Genomic DNA, 19,395 nt, shown 5'->3' with positions numbered 1-19,395 from the left:
GAAAGTTAGAAACCCTAGCTTCGCTGAAAATCGCAGGGATACTGAGAACATCCGAATTCGCCTCGGTTCTTACGGAGGCGCACGCGTCTAATGGTTTAAGGCTAAGTAGAAGCGCGCATAACTGCAGACAAAAGAAAGCTAGAAAGCTAGAGGAAAACGCTCGCAGCGCATTCCAGTCCACGAAAATTAAGTCAGATGCACTATTTCTTCAGCAGGTGCAGATACACCACCTAGCAGAGCACAAAGAAACGCGCAACGCAACCTCCCTGCGATATTGTGTCCCTGCAGCTGTGCGTGCTTGAAGTTTGCTTATGGAAATTTCTACACGTTAATCTGCCTTTCATTTTGCTGTGCGCTCTCAGTCCCTATCTTTAGTGCAGGAAAAAGTATGTTTTCATTCTGTCATTGAGTTTGAGCAATGTCAACGGGGTTTTTGCTATGATGGAAAACCATCAGAAAGGCCCGGTAGTTGAAAATCGGCGAACCATGGTCTTGCGGCTGCGGCGAAGCACAGACGAGCGCCGAAACTCATGTGTGACGTTCCTCTCTCTTGCTTTGAACGTGTGACTAACGTCCAACTTGAATATAGGCTTATGAAAGTTGCAGCATATCAGCTATCACACGGTGAAGAACCCTAGGTTGTACACGAAAATGGGTAAATATTTCGTTTAATCTGTTGGCTCCTTGTACAATGTTAGTCGACCCTTGTCGAAATTAATTATTCCTGGCCGCGTCGATGCTTCAATTAGCGTGCACCTTTGAATTCTAGAGCACAGCCACATTACTTATAAATAGTTTCGCTTTCCTCTTTATTGCCACGTTCACAGCGATGTACTAGTTCAGAATTCTCACTTTCACTTCAAGCAATTAAGAGTTCTTACCTTTTCGAGAAATTTTGGCACCCTGGAGATATAGAGAGACGAGAGAGAGAGAGAGAGAGAAGAGAGAGAGAGAGAGAAGAAAGGTAGGAAAGAAGAGTAACTGTAGAAAAGAAGCCCGCTACCCTGCACTCAGACAGGGTGCAGGAGGGTGTAGAAAGAAAAGTTAAACTGAGAAAGAGATAGACACGGAGTACAAGCGCATAGACGTACGATCAAGCCGGTCACAATAATCACACACAACACGTAATCTGTAGCACAAAAAACACTAATTAAGCCTAAAGCCATTTGTTTAGGTTTGCTGACTTTAAGTATTGCATCTGTGCCTCGATCACCCTCTGGAAATGTAGCTTTTAATAGGCACTTATAGCAGCGTCATCCTGCACAGGTAGCATCGTTACGGCGTACGGTGACGGCATCATAAAGCTAACTTTGCGTCTGTTACTTCTGACCAAAGCGTGTGTAGTAGTTAAGCTTTGATGCTTACGTTTACGATGTAAGAGTTGTCCTCTAAAATCGATCTCGTGCCCGCTATGCACCTACGAGGCATTCGGCGCATTGCGCTTTGTATACGTTGCCCAGCCTCGCAAGGCCGATGATGTCAGATTAGCACTGGCGTCTTTTCTCGGCCTCTAGATCACTAACTTTGGGACACTTGCCATCGCGCTTCCCCATCGCGCCATTGCGGAAGGACACAGAGGGCCGCTGAACCAGTTTAAGAACATTGCATCGGTTGGATGAGATAGGGCAATTACGGCTTCACCTCCTCCTCCCGTCTCGGGTCCGCTCACCGGAGCTAAGCACGACAGTTTCATGCTGTGCAACGAGAGCCTAGTGTGTGCCGCTGCATGTGGGGCATGCGACTGCACTAGTCAAAGCTCGTGTTAAGTGCAGCTTCCATATAATACAAGGAGTGTGTATGTTGGTCCTCTCACGCTTGGTGTGTGCTGCTTACTTGCGTTCGGTAGGGTGAAAGAAAGGAGCGTATCGTTGACAATGGGACCTATCTCCAACGGAATGTTCGTGCTTTTCGTTGTGGGTATTTTTCAACTCTGCTGCGTCGATGCCCGTGAACGTCCTGTGGTCAAAACAAATTACGGACTCGTCGAAGGCATCCAATTGAATGCGGGTAGCGAAAAAGTGGACTCTTTTCTCGGTATTCCCTACGCCACGCCCCCAGTGGGTAACCTTCGCTTCGAAAGGCCGCTACCAGCCAAGCCCTGGAAAGGCAAGTACAACGCAAGCAGCAAACCTGCACCATGCATGCAGAGTGACTTTCCAATCTACGAGGACATTGTGCTCGACTACACGCATTCCAGCGAGGACTGTCTGTACTACAACGTTTGGCGACCGACGCGTAGCTGCCCCAACGACACAGAAACGTGCGATGCCAAGCTTCCAGTTATGGTGTTCATACATGGTGGCGGGTTTCAGTTCGGGGACTCCTCACTGTTTCTTTACGATCTCAGCAACTTGGCTGTGAGTTCCAACATCATAACAGTGAGTTTTAACTACAGACTCAATTTCTTCGGCTTCCTGACAACGGAGACGGCCGACCTGCCTGGAAACATGGGCATGTGGGATCAAGTGCTCTTTCTCAAATGGGTCAACGAGAACATCGCTTACTTCGGTGGCGACCCTAATGAGGTCACGGTGGCGGGTCACAGTGCAGGGGGCATCTCCGCCGGACTACTGGCTGCGTCGCCTTCGACCAAAGGGCTCATCAAGCGAATCATTATGCAGAGCGGAACGCCTCTTACACTTCTTGCTGGATCAACTTACTATAGTCCTGACAAGTTCTATGACGTATCACGTTTTCTCGGCTGTCATAACGGCGAGGCGAAGAAGAAGGACCTGGACCTTCCTAAGACGATAAAGTGTCTGAAGAAGCTGAATGCCCGCAAAATAATCAGGGCGCTGCTCCGTTTGACTTTAGGACAGCGTATCTTCTCGCCGCAGGAAGGTGATGAATTCTTCCCGTACGACCCTCTAGCGATCGACACCTGGAAAAACATCCACGTCAAGGAGGTGTTCACCGGCAGCAACCTGAACGAAGGCACGGGTTTCCTACACTACGTTCTCAAGTACCACCATGACCTCCGGGACAACCTTAAGGTGGATTATCGGGCGACCATTACGGCCATGTTGTCGCTTTTTGCCGACGTGCCACTGGTAACTGGGAGAAGAATGACAAAGGCCTACTTTGGTGGTTACGAGGTAAAGCACAATGACCTGGAAGTCGTACAGCTCCTTTCCGAAATGATGGGCGACATCGTCTTCAAGTGCCCGACGCACCTTTTCACTGAGCTCACAGCGCTTCAAGGACTACCTTCATACAGGTACTGTGCTTTCACCATGAAGTGGGCAATATATTTCTCGTAAGAGCAGTTACCAAGGCAGATATCAAAAAGAAGAAGGCATAAAGGAAGCTCTTCGCAAAATTATGATAGCCATGGGCTATTCGTTTATTCTTGTGGCTGAGACAAAGATGATGCAATAGCTTGTTCGATCTCTGGGAGCTGTGCTCTGCAGGAATACACAAATTAAAAGAGAAAAAAAGAAACGAAATAAAAAGTAAGATTGCGTACGCCGGTTTCAGTACAATTGTTTAGCCACATGGAAACAAAATTAGCTGCCAGGTCTGTATCAGATTTGGGGTGTCAAACGCGCCGCTGACACATCAAAATATGGGTTAATGATGGGGCGCAATATTTGAAAAGAAAGGAGGAAAAAAATGTGTACGAGAAAAAAAAAATATGCGGTCACCCACAGCAGCAGGAAGCAAGATAACAGAAGTAGCGGGAAAGTAAACCTAAAGTTAAAAATAGAGAACATCTCTATTTTATTTTTTGCGTATTTTTTATTTCTTTCCTGGCGTAAACCGTCGCGGTAGCCAAGTGGCTACGACGTTTCTCAGCTGAGCTCGAGGGCGCACATTGGATCCCGGCAGTCGCGACCGTATTTCGATGGCCGTGAAATTCAAAAACACTCGTGTACTTAAATTTCGGATCACGTTAAAGAACCACAGCTGGTCAAAATTAAACCGGAGTCCCTCACTTCAGCTTGTCTCATAATCATATTGTAGTTTTGGCGCGGTAAACGCTAGAAATTAGATGGTTTAATTGTATCTGCGCTGTATCTGAAAAAAAAAAAAAAGGAACTCCTACCTTCAAAGTACTTTGCGAAATTGCAGCTGGCGCGAGATGTAACCTTTCCTTGCGTCATGAGTGCAACGCATAGCTCGAGCCAGTTGCTGGTTGTGCTTGTACATAATTATGCACCTTAAAGGTAGTCAGTGCGTGAGTTCTAGGAAGAGTGAGAGAGTACATGAACGCTAATACAACGACCCAGGGACCAGGAAATAGATTCGGTTCGTGGTCCGCTGGTTTGTATGCACGGGGAACGAGTTGCGGCCAGAGGAAACGCCAACTGCGTTTAACTTTTCCTTTTGCTTCATTATTTCCTCGAGTGTAACCATTACCCGTGACATCGTTTAGACAAGTTGGAAAATAAAATAATGCGAGACAGCGGCTATCATCAAACCCTGCCACAACCCTCTAACTCATAGGCAATATGACCGTCACCCCTTAACTCGTCTGGTTTTTCCCTAATTGTAGAGCTCTTCTCGTGCAAAATTGCCAACTAAAAACAAGAGTCGCAAGGAGTTGAGAAATTAGGCGATCGAGTATGGGAGAGAGCCAAGGCAACAACCAAGCAGGAAGGAAAAGCGAAAACTATCACATTTAACCATTGTTTATAAACATATTTATGGATCAACATTTTTTTTATTTAAAAAAGAAGTAGAGCAGAAAAAGGAAGTGGAGAACAATTCCGTTTGTTTTGAAGGATGCTTCTACAGTTATCATTCGAGCCTCCTGACGTAGCCACTTCTCTGCTGTGCTTATGTAGGTCTTTTTCTAACCTTCCACCGTGGGCGTAGTCAGTCTTTAATCGCAACGTCATGCGCCCTTCGCGGTTGTATGGGACTGACAGCCACGCATCGTTACGTAACTTCCCTAATAATAATACGGGTCGGTTGTGGTACTTGGTAGAGCATAAACGAGGGATTCAAAAGAACTGTCATTGTTCCACAAATACATATTTCTGCATAATTCTTCCAGAGCTAATACAAAAAACGTTACTATAGTAGGATACAAATTAAGTCTGAAGTGAAGCTCCACCCACACCCTCATAACCGCCAGCCACTGTTCCTTCGCGAGGCTGCGAATAATTCGTACTTCAAACTTTTCCTGTTACCCAAATAAAGCGGTAACCACAATAATACAATTATTAGTGCGTAGTTTTATTCCTTGTCCGTCGCCTATTATAGTGAAATGGCGAAAGCCTAATTCCTTATTTAACTGAAATAACATGCTTGCTTTGCTGCAACTATTTATTGCCAAGTTTCCCTTCAGTTCGCACTGAAGTTTCATGAGTAAAACGGGTACAGAAGTGAAATGAACGGCACCACAGACTTTTCAAAAGGTAAATGCTCAGACTTCATACACGTTGTCCACGCCTATTGCACACCTTATTGCGCCCGCAGATGAAAAGACTCTTCAAGGACAGCAGACGCTCCGGAGGTATCAAGTACGACACCATTTTGAAAAGGCCGCAGGACGACGATTTTGTTGGCGTCTGTGATTGGCTGGCGAAGTAACTCAACTCCGCGCGGGTTGTGTGCCTTGGTTGCAAACTGCTGTTTTTTTAAGTTCTATTCTACTAAAGTAATCATTTTTAACCCTTTGGGCTTCTTGTTCTTGGCAGTGTTCTTCCTGCGCTTCTGTCCTGCGCAAGTCTATTTGGCCTAGTTCCTTGTTTGCCAAGTAGAGGAGAGGTGTCTCGCACAGGCGTACCTGTAAAATACACCTTAATGCATATCTCTTTTGGGAGCTTACGCGTTTTTATGGCGAATGGTGGACGTTATTCCCATTTGTACTAGTAAAAGTACTCCCACCCCCCCTCATTTCCATAGAAGTTACCTTGGGTTGCGCCCCCTCCGAAAAAAATAAAATCCTAGGTACGTGCTTGCCTCTATCTGAAGAGGACACCACTGAGGAGGCTCTGCATGCGCTTGGTATGTGGCGCTGCTTCAAGCTTACGTGGCAGGTACTCTTGAGGTGATGCCAGCGTTCGTTTTTTTTTTATTGACATGTTATAAGAAGACGCTGACGCACATATACGACTCAAGCTATTCCTTGGCTCTTGAATATGTGGTATATACAAAATACACTTGCAACTACAGCCTGTTACAATATACAAGATAGTTACAACAAAGTTCCGTTGTAACATACAAGTTAAACCAACAATAGGGGTTTACAAAGATGTTCTTAAAGCAATAATCAGAACAACGGTGTCGCATACTAAATAAACACTCAAACAACGAAGCTAACCGCAGTAATATCACAATATGGTTTTTCGCATAAATAAGAAATCTTTTAAACAGTGTTCCATAGGCTTAATAATGAATGGCCAACAATGCTGCTGTACAAAGATGTGGTTTCACCAGCATTCCAAGAGTTCCTATATTATGTTGATCCGCTTACTGAATTTAACGATTCATTACGTTTAGATAGAAAAATAGAAAACCTTATTTTGTGCTTACGACTGGGCGCCGCCTATACAAAGCGCCTTTCATACAGAATTTGCCGCGCTGGAATTCCTCAGTGTGATTGTGGCTTTGTTGACGAATACCCATATCACATTCTTCTGGAATGTCCCCACCACGACACACCAACGCGCATTAATGGAATTAGGTCATAGATTTTTCTGTTTGAAGAAATGATTGGTGCCGTGGCCAACAAGAGCAACACTTTAATAGCATCTAAACATTCTGAAAGCACCACGTCATAGTGTGCTAAAGTGCACTCGTACGTACCGTTCGTGTCAGGTTTAGCGCGGAGCGTGGTGTTATGATAACATTAGCATCAGACAGTGGACTTGCGCTCCGTTTGCACGAATAATATCATATGAAATAGCTAGAATAACTTAATTTCCTAGACATTATCGAAGTAAACAGCACTGCTTATGAAATGGTTTCTCATAAAACCTTCCCGGTGTTATTGCGGGGCTGTTCTCGACGCATTTCCACTGTGCATTTTTCCCCGCACCATGTAACTAAAGCTTATCTGCTCCTGCAGGTACTTGTTTACCTACAGGCCGTCCTACAGCATATTCCCAAAATATTTCGGTGTGGTGCACTCTGAAGAACTACCGTTTGCTTTGGGAAGTTTGATCTTTTCTACCGATCCAACAAGAGCCAGCATCGCTACAGACAGCCTTCCCAGGGGCTTTCTGGGAAGGAGTTACACCACCAATGAGACGGCATTTATGCGACAACTGATGGAAGTGTGGGGATCGTTCGTGTCTACAGGGTAAGTGTGAGTTTTTGTACTGGAACTCTGTGTTTTGATTGCAACTCAGGTAATGAGAGCGCCACTCCAGCGTGGAACAGCGGGCACCGAAAGAAAACGTTTGTATTAAGTCGATATTTGCTAAAGTAATATATGTTGAGCCCGATGAATATCTATTCTTTTCAATTCGTGGGACAACAACAACTCACTCAACCACACAGACCATATGTGCACCCGACGACAAAACATTCCGGGTTACGAGATCTGAGAAAAAGCTGAATAACTTTGCAACCTCACAACGCTGTCTACTATTTGCATTTCGGGCCTCGACTAGAATATGCTAACAACACTGTCGTATACAGTTTTACCTGCTACTGCTACAGGCTGATCGGGAATTGAACGTATTCGGAGATCCCGTGGTTTGCATACTTTTGTCGCCGGGTGTAAATGCTATTATTAGAAGTTCAAAAAAAAATACGGTAATACCTAAGCACTTTTTATGAGTCGCGAATGCGCAAGCATTAATGCCAAATTGAACGCCGCCGAGCGGTCATTCGAGTCCTATGCTGTGAGTTACGATACGAGTTTTATGCTTCTGCGGCGGCGCGAGCCAGCAAGCAGCAGCAACCTGCGATGCCAATGCAACATGCGACAGACGACTTGAGTGACTGGAGATCGAGGAAGCAACGACGACCACCAGAGCCGGCATGCGCACACAGCAGCTGAGCCCAGTGAGGATGAGAGTGAGAGAGATGCGGACCACGCGCCGGCTTCCGACGGGAAGAGCAAGGGTGATGTGGATTCACGGCGATGCCCTCTCACATCGGGCAACACTTGGCGTGCCAACGTGCCTCTGTTGGACCCTTTCACCTTCTCTGCTCGGTGGAGGCGCACTTGTGACGTGGCGTCGCAGCTAATGGGAATTAACCAGCCGTTTCGCTGCAACTAACGACAGGCGCCGGCTCTTTCGCTCATTGGACCATTTGCCACTTTCGCATATAGAAAACTTCCCACCGGGGAGTTGTCATATGGTGCGTAGCATTCTTTGTAATGATTACGGGTCAAGCCTATTCTCTACCCTTGAAACAAAAACTGCCGTATTTTAAAGATAAGCAATTACAAAGAATAGCACGCACACCTTGACGATCTCCCCAGTAAGCTCGTTTTTAACACCAATATTGCGTTTGGCAAATGAAAGAAATGTGGTCGTAGTGCTTCCTTTCTCGCATAATTTGCCCGCCGACAGGCTCGCGTGCGTTCCAAAGCGTCCGCTTCAGAAGCTTCTTCCTGTTGTTGCAGACGCAATTCTCTTTTTGCTTGCGTTTTCCGCGCATTCCTTCCGGCGCAAGACCTCGATCGCTTACGTTATAACCCCGATGGCTCTAACTACGCTTCGCTAAGGCCAAATTTAGACACGCTTTAGGCATCTCAACGCGCTCGCTTGACTGCGAGAAATCCGTAAGGGTGCTTCTAGGCTGCTTGGCGATGCATGGGTCCATGGCGCAATAGTTTCGATACCGGGCTTGTCTACTGTGTTCGAATTCTGGCAACGGACAATTTTAATGGTGTTTATGGAATTGTTTATAAAACAGAACTTTAAGGTGATGCGCTCACATAGCCGTTTGAAGCCAGAATTGAAGACGTTTAGACAAATTATATGTACAAAAAAAAATAATAACCGTCACTCCCATGATGGCTGACAAAATATCGCGTCGTAGGTTCGTGCGCCCACATGTAGGTGGTGGCAAGCGCACGGATCCTGTGCTTTCCCAGAAATTCACCCATCCAATCCATGACGGTACGGGCCTTTTGGGACACGAAACAGAGGGCCGAACGGAGCAGAGCGAGAAACGACCACGGTCATCTAGCCAAGGAATGCTACGCATTATAACATTGTTCGGTTGAATGTCGCGACGAGCACACGAGGCAGTTTATAGCGCAAGATGTCCACCAGCACCAAAACATATTCATCTGTTAACCAATGATGGGTCGACATAGGCGGAATGCAAGAGCCATTCCATGAGAATACGATTTCCATGAAGGTCCAGAAGATAGGCGGTAATCTTTCACTGGAATTCCCCTGCAGATTGGGTGCATGTGTATTGCTCGAGTTCTTTAGATTGCGTTACAGGGCTCTTTAAAAGAATTTTCCCGATGACGTCGTTACCGAAACAGGTTGCGACGTGCTTAGCGGATGAAAAACTGTCTGGTGCACAGGTGTCAGGCGATCATCATCGCGCAAATAAGCGAGATGGCTGTACCTTATCTAAATAATGATTTGGAAAGCAGGTACAAAAATGTCTGAAAATTTTATTTTAGTAAAGTAATAGGTGCTCTTCAAGACTTGTATTTGCTTTAATATGAATATTTACAGCTATCATTTACTTCATCAATGAGCAATTTCGTATACAATATGCCCGGCATACAAGAAACCTAGAAGGTTATGAAAATTAGTAATGTCCATGGTGTAACAAAGATCCCTTACACCGTGGCAGAACCTTGAAGTGTCAATGCCTTCGTAATTTGTCGTTTTGTGCCTACCTAATGGTTATGAAAGTAGGCATAAAACAATTAGAAATGATTGCTCCATTTAAGCTATTGTTCTAAGGTGACAGTTATTTGTGGCATTGACGATATTTGGGTATCACTTATTTTGCCATTGAGTAATTTTATGGATCACATGCCCGCACGATGAACATCTAGAAAGGTAGTAGAAATGGCAGTGCTTGGAAGTGTCTTGGTGTCAGACTCAGTCGGCGTTCCCGGTAGATGACAACAGTCGGCCGCTTAACCTCAGACATTTAAAGCAATGAAAGGGGCTGGTTCCTGCACGCTCATGATTATGTTGCGCTGGTTATGACACTGACAGAAACAACATAACAAAGAAAGGAACAATGGCGCAGACGGACGAAGCGATAACTAGTGTTCATCCGTGTTCGTCCCTCGGCGTCCTTCTTCCCTTCCTTGTTATATTGCTTTTGCCAGTGTCATACTCAGCGTAACATAATCATGAGCATGTTCGAACATGCGTATGGGCGAGCGTATGATGCCGCCAGCGCTCTAACGGCGCACTCTCGCCACATACGGAGTGATCAGCGCGACGGATACACCTGTGACGCCTGGTACCCGCCTGGATGCTGTTTATGATGGGCAGCACCACGGGATTCACGTGCTTCCTACCGCTGCCACTGCTTTACTCTTCGAGCTAACCTGTGAATAATAAAAGCCTGCCTATTTATGTATTCTGGAAAAATAACTTGTTGGGTTAGTTTTACATAAGCGAACAAGTAAATTAGCAAAGTAAAAGACACAGACTCAAGGAAGGGAGACAAAAACAAGGGCTACTTTCATTTTTTCCTTTTATTTTATTACCTTAAAGACCCCTTGCTGGGTATTACCCCATGTGGAGTATTAGGGGTGGGTGATGCAAAAATAGAGGAGGTTGCCCACTATGTTATTTTATAGAGAGAACTCTTGTTTATAGAGAGAACACTCACAACTGTTTAATGGCAGGGAAGGATTCTTCACATGCATCCTCTTGTCACGCATGCACATGCGGAACAATACGAACGGGTGCGTGTACATCGAAAGCGGTTGCGCAAGAAGTCGAACTCCAAATGAAGCAGTGCGATAGACGGCTTACTTACACACCGACTTCTTGCGCAACCACCTTTGCTGTACACGTGCCCGTTCATATTGTTCCGCTCGTGCATGCGTGACAAGAGGATGCATGTGAAGAATCCTTCCCGGCCATTAAACAGTTGTGAGTAGCGCTCGTTTTAAGGCAAAAACCCTAAGTGTCTCATAGGTCGAAAAATCCGTTTCGGCGTTACCGGAAAATTGACCGTCCGGCGTTATGGCACCAAAATCGATGGTGCCACCCACGACCAAGGCGAAATTAATTAAGGCGCAGTTAATTAAGATATAGTTAATTAAGGCACTCGACTTTGTTGGGAGAAAACAAGTAATAAGAAGCAACAGCACCTTCGAATGAAAATGTGAAGTAAATTATTGAATCTCTCTTGAGCGCGGAAGCTTTCGTCCTCTTTGGCGTGTGCTGGAGTGGCTGTACATTTTCGTCACCATTTCTTGTGTCTGTATGTTTTATTGGACTAATTTATTCGTTCCGCTGCACATTTATAGAGCTGTATTTGTGAATGTGCAGCAAAACTGCCCACTGGTTCTAGAACACATGTTTAACTTTCATGATACAACCGAATAACTTTAAAGAAGGACGCACCATTTTTTTAAACCTTATTGTTCCGCTTCACTGTGTTCTTTTCCTCATTGCAGTGGAAGGCTCGAAGTTATTTTTTACCATCTCTAGTTAATTAGCCTGTATTTATTACTAACTACAGTGTGAAAAAAATGACAACGGACAAGAATGAAGTGAACGCACAGCGCTTCAGTTCGTTCTTGTCCGCTGTTTTTCTTTTTGAGCTCCAGCTAATATTGAATCCGCACCAATTCACACTGATTTCAGTTCTTATGCCTTTAGCGTGTGCTCAAGGATAGGTACACGCCCATTACTGCATTATGTCCCTTTTGTAATGCGGCCACCATGACCGGGATTCATACCAGTGATCTGTGCTCAGAAGTACTGTAGATTTTTGTACTTAGTGTTCTTCCTTATGAAACGTCTTACTGAGATAGACGACGCTGTAAGGTAATGCAAATAAATAAATAAATAAATAAATAAATAAATAAATAAATAAATAAATAAATAAATAAATAAATAAATAAATAAATTCCAAAGCCGTTTTTTGCTCGATTCATTGTAATGGAAATACGTGTCAGGGTTGACATACCCGTCAAAACAGTGCGAACTATCAGCCCCGACATTTCGTACCGGCAAATACCCTGGTTTGTGGCCGAGATGTATGTTTTGTGTGTATGTCCACATGTGGCCGAGGTTCACAAAAATATGGAGACTTGAACTTTGTCAAATTATTGGTGCCAGGCTGAGTCATTTTTTGTTCGACCGCAGTTGGTCCCATTTACGCCATACATATTTGTCGTAAAAATGAAAAAAAAAGAAAAAAAGTGAGAAAATCAGCATACCCCGATGGCACTAATAACTGTTCTTAGGGTACGCAGTGGCCGATTCACACAAGAGTATTTCTATTTATTGATTTATTTTATCATTTCCTTTATAATTGTTGGACATTTTTATAGATAAACGATTTAAGAATACAAACTAAAACTGACCGCTGTCCCTATCCTACAGAAAACCATTGATACCTCTTAGAGACGACGAGTGGCCAAGCTATACGAAAACAAGACAAGACATCGTTCAGCTCATGCCCTTCAACTACACCATAACGCTTGACGAATCGCAGGACAAATGCGAGCTCTACAGGCCTTTCATGATCAGGTGAGTGGTAGGCATCCAGGTTTTGCGGCGCTCCATTGCAGAACAGTAGTGATCCGGGAAGATTTTGTCAGTTGGCGATAAGTTGCCTCGTTCAAGTGGCTTGATTGCAGCTGTGATTATATATATATATATATATATATATATATATATATATATATATATATATATATATATATATATATATATATATATATATATATATATATATATATATATATATATATATATATATATATATGTGTGTGTGTGTGTGTGTGTGTGTGTGTGTGTGTGTGTGTGTGTGTGTGTGTGTGTGTGTGTGTGTTCCTAAAGTACACGCGATAGTGCATAGGCGGCATCACCAATAGAAGCCGACTACTTCAAAGTGCGAGCTATACAAACATAATAAGCATACTATTAACTCGATCTGTATATTAGCACAATAAGCACAACCCTACATACGGGCTGTGGGTTGCGCAACGAAATAATAACGAAACTAAAAGTTGCATTATTTCACCATCCTAAGCTTGCCGTCTGAACTTGGCTATGTGAGCACCGCATGAACTCATTTCCACTTCGATACTGTGCGCCAATGGTTGTTCAAAGCTTTCAATTTCTTGCCACAAACACGTTTCGTTTAGTATTCTTGATGAGTGCTACATTACACCTACAACGAAGCGCCTTCATGATAAATCTGGAAGCCACCTCAGGAGCGGCAGCTGTCGTCCAGCTCAGTGGCGGCACGTGCGCATCATCCTCATTGTCTCTCCCCCCCCCCCCCTCCCCAAAGGAAAGAAAATACAAACAAAAGAAAGCACGAGATATTAAGGAGGGCGGCTCCACTGAATGTGCGAGCCAGTGCGGACTGAGGACTGGTGCACAGCATGGTCATGCCTTTCGTTAGGAAAGCAGTGGCATAGGAGCTTTCTACAAACAATGTGGCGTTATGTCAATTTCCATGGTGTTCATAGCGCCCACAAATTGTGAAAATAGGCAACACGCAGAGAATGAAAGAGCGCTGTTTTACTCTTCCTTATGTCCACAGTATGTAAGCGCTCCGAACACTATGGAAATGAACCGTTACCAACTCGCCCAAGCTTCAACACTTGGACGATATATTTAAGTACTTTCGTACTGGACTGGAATGAAGCGCGAACACTAAAACATCTTGTATAAAGTCTTAGCCTGCTCTGTTCGCATGACAAAATAATACCGACATCTGGTGGGGAGAATTTGTTCCAAGAGCATTTGATTTCGCCGTAAATTTTATTGTATACACACTGGAAAATGACATCACGAACTTATGTCTCGCACAACGCCCATAGGCGTACACGCGGCTGTCCAATGGCTGCACGTCGCAGTGATTTCGTGAAGAGGTATGACATTCATGATTGCGTTCATCACCTTGTAAAGAGATTTGCGGCAGAATCTACAGAGGAGGACATGGCAGGCCACATAGTCCGGTTTTTGCAGACTGTGTGTCAGAGCTGGTCAGGCATGCGACAGGTGCTACGATGTTTTACGAATGGGCACGTGAGCCATTGTCTTTAATAATTACAAAGGCGAAAGTACACGAGGAGCACACTCTGATGTGTTTTAATCCGTGCGGCTGCCGCAAATTCAAGTTAAGAAAAACGTCAATAGCTTTGTTTATACCACAGAACAATGTTTTTATTTCTGGAGTTTTAAGCTCGAGCATGGCGCCGATTTGTGGCCACTCCGGCTTCTTCGCCTCGGCCGCGCATATTAAGCAGTTTTTCGTTCATGATGAGCGCAGCATAGAGCGGTGGTTTTCCTCTACCTGAACGCTGACGACAACATGTTTCTTTACAATGCTACGGAAAATTACCCTTACATACATTATCTGTGCTTCCCTTGCAGGAAAGGCGCTGGAAAGAAGCCTCCTCTCAGGATTGCTTCTTCTGGAAATGCCGCCTCGAGCGGCAAACCGATCACCCCAGCCGTGGCGAGTGGTGCGAACCGAAAGACCAACAACGTTGCTGCAGCACTCACAGCATGCTGCCTCATGGTAGCCATGCGACACCTGTTTGCAACAATGTTGTATATGTGACACAAGTGCATCTATTGTGTGCTAGTATGAAAGTTTGTGTGAAGGACAACAGAAAAATTATAACAGCTCTGCAGCAGGAAGTGCACTGCAGTGAAAAAGGTCGACAATGAACGCGAGCAAAAGGAAGGATAGGTGGGCTAGCTGGTAATGCATTATAATAAAAAGTTAGAGTGCTAAAAACACTGAGTAGTGAGTGAGTGCATGCGGTGTGTGTTTCTTCTTTTACGTCCTTTGTGTTTTTAGCACTCTAAGTTTTTATTATAATGAACACGAGCTTGTGGAATATGCATGGACGGTTTCCATGTATGCAAAAGTTCCACAAACGCTTTCCTACGTTAACCCATTGTGACGCGGTCCTCGGAGAAATCTGAATGTCGTCGTTCTGAAGAAAACATCAGCCAAATTTTTAACAATCAGTTTTATTCTACACACATAAAAGAAGAATTAGAAACTAAATGGATCATTTCGAAGCACTGCCCTAGTTTCAGCACCAAAAAAATCATGTCGGAAGAATACTTCTTACAGACGAGCTGAAAAGAAAACGACAGCTGGCTTTGTTGCCCTCAGGTAGTTCCGCGCAGCGAAAAGCCACAGCCAGCAAGTAAATGTTCACTTCTGGAACAGAGCTAGGCAGGACAGGGATAGAAATCTACAGGTCAGTGTTCTAATAAAGCGTCCGTTATAAGACGCGTTCAGTTTACGACGAGGAAATTTAGTTAAGAAATCAGCGCGTTTGTTTAAAGGGCCCATAACCATGCAGTATATAGAAACAACTTTTTAGGGACGTTTGCGCGTCGGAAGATGCCGTAAATTTTACGCTATGGTTGACTGATGCAGTATACGTAGGTGGTGTTCTCAGCTTTCCCTTCTTCCCTCAGTGCTTGCCTTAACCTTGGCCTGCTCCTAGTATGCGCAGGAGATCCGGCAGATATGACCCACATTCGAATTTTTAAAGCATCGCTGGGTTCCTTAGTTGCTATACGCGGCGACACCAACCTGCAACGCGTGTGTACTCTGTACATCTGCTGGAATCGATATGCAAGGAGCTATTTCTTGAAAGTTATCAGCAGTGTGCTTTCCCTGTAGGCATCGAGGCGCTGGCGGTGACGTTAGCGGTGGCTGCATGAGAAGTCTGGGGCCCTATAACATAAAACTATTCCGATATGTTTTTATTCCAGTCTACTGACGTCAAATTTGCGTAACCACCGACGAAAGCATCGGGCGGTCACCCGCAGGGTTGTCTCAACAGACCAATCAAACGCTCTCCTCGTTCATAGGATGTCACATTTGTTTACTTGAAAAACGAATAACATTACCTACACTGAGTTCTAATCTAATTGGCTCACAAGAGGCGAGGAGCACGCTCAAGTGGGGAGGGATTCGATGGGGCCGAGCCACTGCACTGAAAATCGGTAATCAGATGAACAGGGTGGTGCCGGCGTCTGCGATTGGTCCGCTTTCCCTAACGTAGCTTGTGGTGGCTAGTCGACAATCGCAGCGGCATGCAACGGAACCTTAGGAATCACGCTAAAACGGATCCTCAGCAAAGAAGAGTTGGCAGAACGAGTTCGTAAACGTGCCGAAGGTGCTCGCAAACGTTACATGGCCAAGCAAAAAGTTTTATTACACGCAAAGAAACCCATGCTCTCCGGCAGGAGCGAGTAGCCAGTGCCTGAGCGATCGGCGGCAGCCATCTTGTATTCGTTTCGGAACGGAGCAGCCTGCCGCTATTCAGAAAAAAAAAATCAGTTTTGTTCGCCATATTAATGCATCTTTAACGCGTACTCGTCACTTTGACGCGGTAAGTTTTCGCGGTTTTGTGACGCCGCGTGACGGCTGGCGAAGTTGGTGAAACCCTAAAGCTTTTGACCAATAGCCGAGGTCTAACAGCGAAAAGGCACCGAATAAAAAATAACTACTTTTTTTTGTTTGGTCCAATCATTCATAATCACTGTGTAAACATCATATCAGATGGGGAGCTATCACGGTTTTCGTGGCGGCATGTGACAGAAAGATGAAGTGGGGGTGGTCAAAAAAAGTTTTTGACCAATCACGGAGGGCTGATTGCAGAATTAGAATAGAAAAGTTTGGAATAGTTTTACGTTATAGCGCCCCTGCTCACCACCGAAAAGCGATAACACACTTTAAGTTGAACTTGTAGATTCCATACCAAATTTTTCTAGAATATTTTACCAATGTAGTCACACTTAGAAATATCGAAAACTGCACTTTTCCATTTCCTGCGGGCAGGAGACATTGCAATATCGCAACAGTTCGTTCATGAGGAGGAAGAGGGTTGTTGCTTACTGCCGGCGAACTTACGCTTGCAAAAGCTCGCGTTATTTGACCAGGCCGAGTGCCACTTATCACGTGCGGTAGAGGTTGATGCCGGCCGTAACACAAGCAGGAAAGGCTAACAACGAGGAAGGATTTGAACTGGGGCGCAACACACCGTGCGTAATCCTTCCCACTTCACCATGCTAGACCATCTGCACGGTTCATCATTCGCGGTTTACCACATTGTCGCGAAGAAAATTGAGGAATAGCCGAAATACCTCCCTCATGAATATCTAGAGTCCTCGAGGGAACAAAATGTCACTTGAGCTTGTGTGCAGAGCCATTCTACGCTTGAGTTCATCCACGAAGACCTGAAGTTCTGTATGAAACACACTACTACGCCGCATCAGCCGTGTGTGACCAAGCGAGCACGCAAAACCGAAGCCGCCCTCCTGTGTTGCACCTACACAGCGCCAGCGCAAACATCAGCGTAGCGGTGAAAGGACTTAGCGCGTCAGTGTCGTGCGGGCACTGTCTAGCTATTAGTGACGTTGCCCATAATATGTAAGAGTTCCTTCAACATGTTGGTTTTATCTGTGACCTAACTAAAACGCGCCTAAAATGTGTGCCTTTGAAAATAAATGATCAAATACTCTGCAAGGCTCTTCACTTCCATCTGCGTTGAATTCTCGCACGTAATTCTGACACCGACGACGCACACATTGTCGCTGTTCGCAAGCAAATATGTACCTCCTTTTGTTATTGGCCTTGTATGCCTCATAATTTTGCAGACTTCAGACGAATTTTCATTAATAAACTAACGTTGTCTTGAAGGTTATATATTATGTTTTTCAAAGAAGGTTAATTCAAGTGTTGCAATATCCTGCCCGGTTGCAGTCGAAACAGACTCATCAACATATTATAACCTCCATAAATATATGAGTTTCGCACTGTGGTTGTTATGAACTTTCTCCGGACTATGAGATCTAACTTGTACATGTGCTCCGTAAACTTTCTGTGAACGATGCGTGGACGCATTCTACCATTGTGGAAGGTTTTGCACGCACTGAACGAAAACAACGGGAAAGATGCACAAAGGCCAGCGCAGGCTTCGACACTGTCTATAACGAAAGCATCCTCTTTTGCATAACTCACGTTCCTTGAGAGGCTCCTTGCCAATGGGAGCCTGCTCGGCATCTGTAGTGAAGGTTCCCCGCAAAACTTGGGACCTAACCTGAGGGTATCTTTCTGCTCTTCTTCCACTGGTGCGACTCCGAGAACCAGGAGCTTTCCTGGCTCAGATTCTTTCCTCTCTTTCTTAGGCAAAAACGCCCATACTTGACGCCACAACACTTCTGGTAAGTTCATTTCAGAATTGTACCACACATGATATCATTGCACAATCGTAACACACGTGGTACAATGAACTTAACAACTAGCAATGAACCTAACAGGAGTGTTGTGGCGTCAAGCGTGGGCGTTTTTGCCTAACAAAGAGAGGAAAGAAGCTAAGCCAGCAAAGCTTCTGGTTCTAGGAGACACACCAGTGGAAGAAGAGCAGAAAAATATCCTGAGGTTAGGCCCCAACTTCTGCGTGGAAACTTCACTACAGATGCCAGACAGGCTCGCCTTGGCAAAGATCATCTCAAGGAACGTGAGTTATGGGAAAGAGGATGCTTTCGTTATAGACGATGTTGAAGTCTGCGCTGGTCTCTGTGTCCTTTTCTTGTTGTCTTCGTTCAGTGTGCGAAAAACTTTTCACAATGAAGCCAAATCATCTAGCCTGCCTTTCAGTCTTATCCCATTTCGAGATAACGTTTTTTTTTCATTTGAGTTACATTTTTCTCTATTCCTAGTATGGGTCTATTTTATCTGCTGCATAGCTAAGCGAAGAGAGGCAGTTGGCACAGTGACATATTCTTCAATACCCACAATAATTTGTGTTAGTCACCACGACTAAAAGGAATCACCTACGTTATCATTCGCGTGATGTTCACAACCAAGGGCACCAAATACAAGTACAACGTCGACTGCAGTAATGGGGTAGAATTCATATTATGTTTGCCTTCGTCTTGTAACGCGGTGCACGGATAGCTTTGTTATTATAATGGTAAGGCTAAAAATGCAAAGTTCCAAATTTTCGCGAAAGTGAAAAAAGCGATGCAGCATGTGACATATGTGGCAGTATGTGACAAACCTGAACTAATAAACGATTCCATGAAAGAACAGGGAAGAAAGCGAGTCAGCCATAGATTCTTGTGCTAATGGGGAATAAAATCTGGAGCAAGCGCCTGCAGGCGCTGCCAGTACGGCGGCTATACCTGCATTGGAACGATGAACACTGCATTGATTAGACTATGGGGACATAACCACGCACCTTCCGCAACCATGGCCCAGTGGGTTGGACACCCAGCACGTACCTGGTTAAAGCACCGGTACAATAAGCAGCTCACCGGCCAGGCG

General features: G+C 44.9%; 2 protein-coding genes across 10 annotated transcripts in view; one reads left to right on the top strand and one right to left on the bottom strand.

Annotated features, from left to right (window-relative positions):
• LOC135899961 (acetylcholinesterase-like) overlaps positions 1-19,395 on the bottom strand; it is a 478,426-nt gene that overhangs the window by 88,985 nt on the left and 370,046 nt on the right. The gene's annotated exons all lie outside the window — the stretch shown is intronic.
• LOC135899955 (acetylcholinesterase-1-like) lies at positions 1,633-17,770 on the top strand. Its single transcript, XM_065429346.2, has 4 exons — positions 1,633-3,217; positions 7,019-7,252; positions 12,459-12,605; positions 14,466-17,770. The coding sequence occupies exons 1-4, from the start codon at positions 1,875-1,877 to the stop codon at positions 14,653-14,655; spliced, it is 1,914 nt and encodes a 637-aa protein (XP_065285418.1). The 5' UTR covers positions 1,633-1,874; the 3' UTR covers positions 14,656-17,770.

This window comes from Dermacentor albipictus, chromosome 4, assembly GCF_038994185.2.
Source record: "Dermacentor albipictus isolate Rhodes 1998 colony chromosome 4, USDA_Dalb.pri_finalv2, whole genome shotgun sequence".
Lineage (NCBI taxonomy): Eukaryota > Metazoa > Arthropoda > Arachnida > Ixodida > Ixodidae > Dermacentor > Dermacentor albipictus.
Note: the sequence above shows the minus strand (reverse complement) of the source record. Positions and strands in the feature narration are given on the sequence as shown.